The sequence below is a fragment of the Austrofundulus limnaeus genome, unplaced genomic scaffold (genome assembly GCF_001266775.1).
Source record: "Austrofundulus limnaeus strain Quisiro unplaced genomic scaffold, Austrofundulus_limnaeus-1.0 Scaffold195, whole genome shotgun sequence".
NCBI classification, from domain to species: Eukaryota; Metazoa; Chordata; class Actinopteri; order Cyprinodontiformes; family Rivulidae; genus Austrofundulus; species Austrofundulus limnaeus.
This window is the reverse complement of record NW_013952597.1, coordinates 805,414-807,639: the sequence shown is the minus strand read 5'-3', so window position 1 is coordinate 807,639 and position 2,226 is coordinate 805,414. Positions and strand designations below refer to the sequence as shown.

At 41.9% G+C, this 2,226-nt stretch overlaps 1 protein-coding gene across 2 annotated transcripts in view; it reads right to left on the bottom strand.

Moving 5' to 3' along the window:
* The window catches only part of nrp2a (neuropilin 2a), an 84,689-nt gene that overhangs the window by 13,586 nt on the left and 68,877 nt on the right, over positions 1–2,226 (bottom strand). For both annotated transcript variants that reach the window (XM_014018566.1, XM_014018567.1), the window contains exon 14: positions 296–561. In XM_014018566.1, the coding sequence (XP_013874020.1) occupies positions 296–561 (266 nt within the window). The remainder of the gene's footprint in view (positions 1–295; positions 562–2,226) is intronic.

Genomic DNA, 2,226 nt, shown 5'->3' with positions numbered 1-2,226 from the left:
CTTTTAGACTGTCCAGAACATGGCTGCCATCTTAAAAGCTGACATCTTGGATAAAGGGCAAGTTTTTTCCAATGGGATGATGGACATGTAGCACATCGAACAAGACCAGAATGGTCTCAGAAATGGATTGCTGTGATCAGATGTGCAATATCCTTACACATGACTCGCTGGGGCTTCCAGATATTTCATTTTCACTTTCGTTTCTGAAACAAAATGCTGTCTTGAGACTTTTGACTCGCCCTGTATTTAAAACTCACTGACTTCAGCTGTTTTAGTTATGGAAACAAAGTTATACCTGAAAGTCTTTAGGGGAGCGTGGCAGGATGGTCCGGCCCTCCTTCCAGACGGCGCTCTGGTCTTCTTTCAGTGCCCACAGGACGGTTTCCTCGTTGTGCGCGTCCCGCAGCAGGACCCTCAGGTGGCCCTGGGCCTCCCCCCATAGCTGGTAGGAGAAGAGGAGGCAGAGCGGTCCGGTGTCAGCGGCTATCACAGGGCTCACGAGATGCGCTCGCTGCTGCTCCGTCTTCAGGCTCGCTTCCAGGTACAGGTAGTTGTTGAGCTCTGAAAGGACGACAAACAGTCAGATCTCTGGYCTTTGAACTTTAAGTCTTCCACAGAGGAATTCCAAGCAAATATATCAAATTAAGGTGGATTTGGAGGTTTAAAAGGTTTATGAAAATGAAAGAATCTTAGAGGATAGTACAGATCTTTTGAACAATTCATACCTCACCTGCCGTGACTTTAATAATGACTTTTATTTGGAGAATCAGTGTTTAATTCTGACCAAATTGATGAGCTAATGGCTAGTCAGAAGAAAGTTAAGCCCACAGTGGATTGCAGCTACGTTAAAACAATTCAAATAATAAAAAAAGGTAATGTTATTTTCTAAACCTTTACGTTGCCACCAATTTCACATTGAATGTTTAGTTCTAAAAAATGTTATATTTTTGTTAGCACTAATAGCAGCAGCTAACTTTTGGCCAACTGGAATTTTTTTAATGATCCTTTTTTACTAGTTTTCTGCTACTTTTAACTTGAGTTAATGAGTAATATCTTTTTTTTTGCCAGAATGATCGTGTTAAGTACAACTAGAAACTATGCAAAGGTTTATAAAATAATGTTTGTGCGAATCACGATAACATTTTTGAAATTGAACACTAAAGTCGTAGCTCCACATGTGCTATCTGTTAGCTCGTCAGTCAGAATCACCTGTTTATCCAAACTGAGGACATTCAAAATTCAAATTTATTTGTTCAGAACCTCCTTTGCAAAGACTTGAACTTTTGCTTTAAGTTGAAAATATAAGAAAGTGGGGAAAAAAATCTGATTTAATAGACTTTTTGTGGTGTAGAGGCAATAAAAATGGTAAATCTAATCACGTTTGCCAAATTTTCCCCTGCTAATAAATTAGGCTCAAGTAAATTTAAGTAGCGAAAAATGAACCAACCAGTCTGTGTGTGTGTGTGTGTGTGTGTGTGTGTTCAGTCACACAATTATCACTATTAATCATGCCTATTCACACATAAAGGCAGACTTCCAGACATATCCACTTACAGCAAGTGTTTTCACACAGTGAGACATTTCCAACATGACTAACACACACAAAAATACTAAACGACACTAATCACCGATCGCTAACAGGAACGGGATCCCTGCTGCACAATGGCCCCAGCCAACAATAGGGACATGACAAATATAAACACACTGAAGAATGGGCACGGAGAAAGAGCCATTCGTACGTAAAGCACTACAAGACCCCCCGAGAGCCATTTCTCTTCACTCCCCCTTCCAGGTAAAACAGACTGGAGCTGTGGAGGAAAAAATAAATAAATTCCCACGAAACGCACGGCAGTTCGTTTGTTTCCACCGGAGGATGTTTAACTTAGCAAATTGGACCCGGACTCTGCTGCGAAAGCCAACTCTGTGTACGAGCTTGCGTGTGTGAAGGAGAGAGGAGTGGAGCGTTCCTTAAGTGGGCCCGGTGGGAAAATGTCCAGTATCAACAATCAGCGCATTAAATCAGCAGCTTATCATAAACAAGAGCGGCACAGGACAGAAATAAAACAAAACTGGTGGTGTCTAACAGGGCTGGATTATTCAGATCGGATTATCGAGTGACTCGGCTGATTCAGACTGGACTGCGTTTGATCACACCAGCTGTATCTGTGTGTGTGTGTGTGTGTGTGTGTGTGTGTGTGTGTGTGTGTGTGTGTGTGTGTGTGTGTG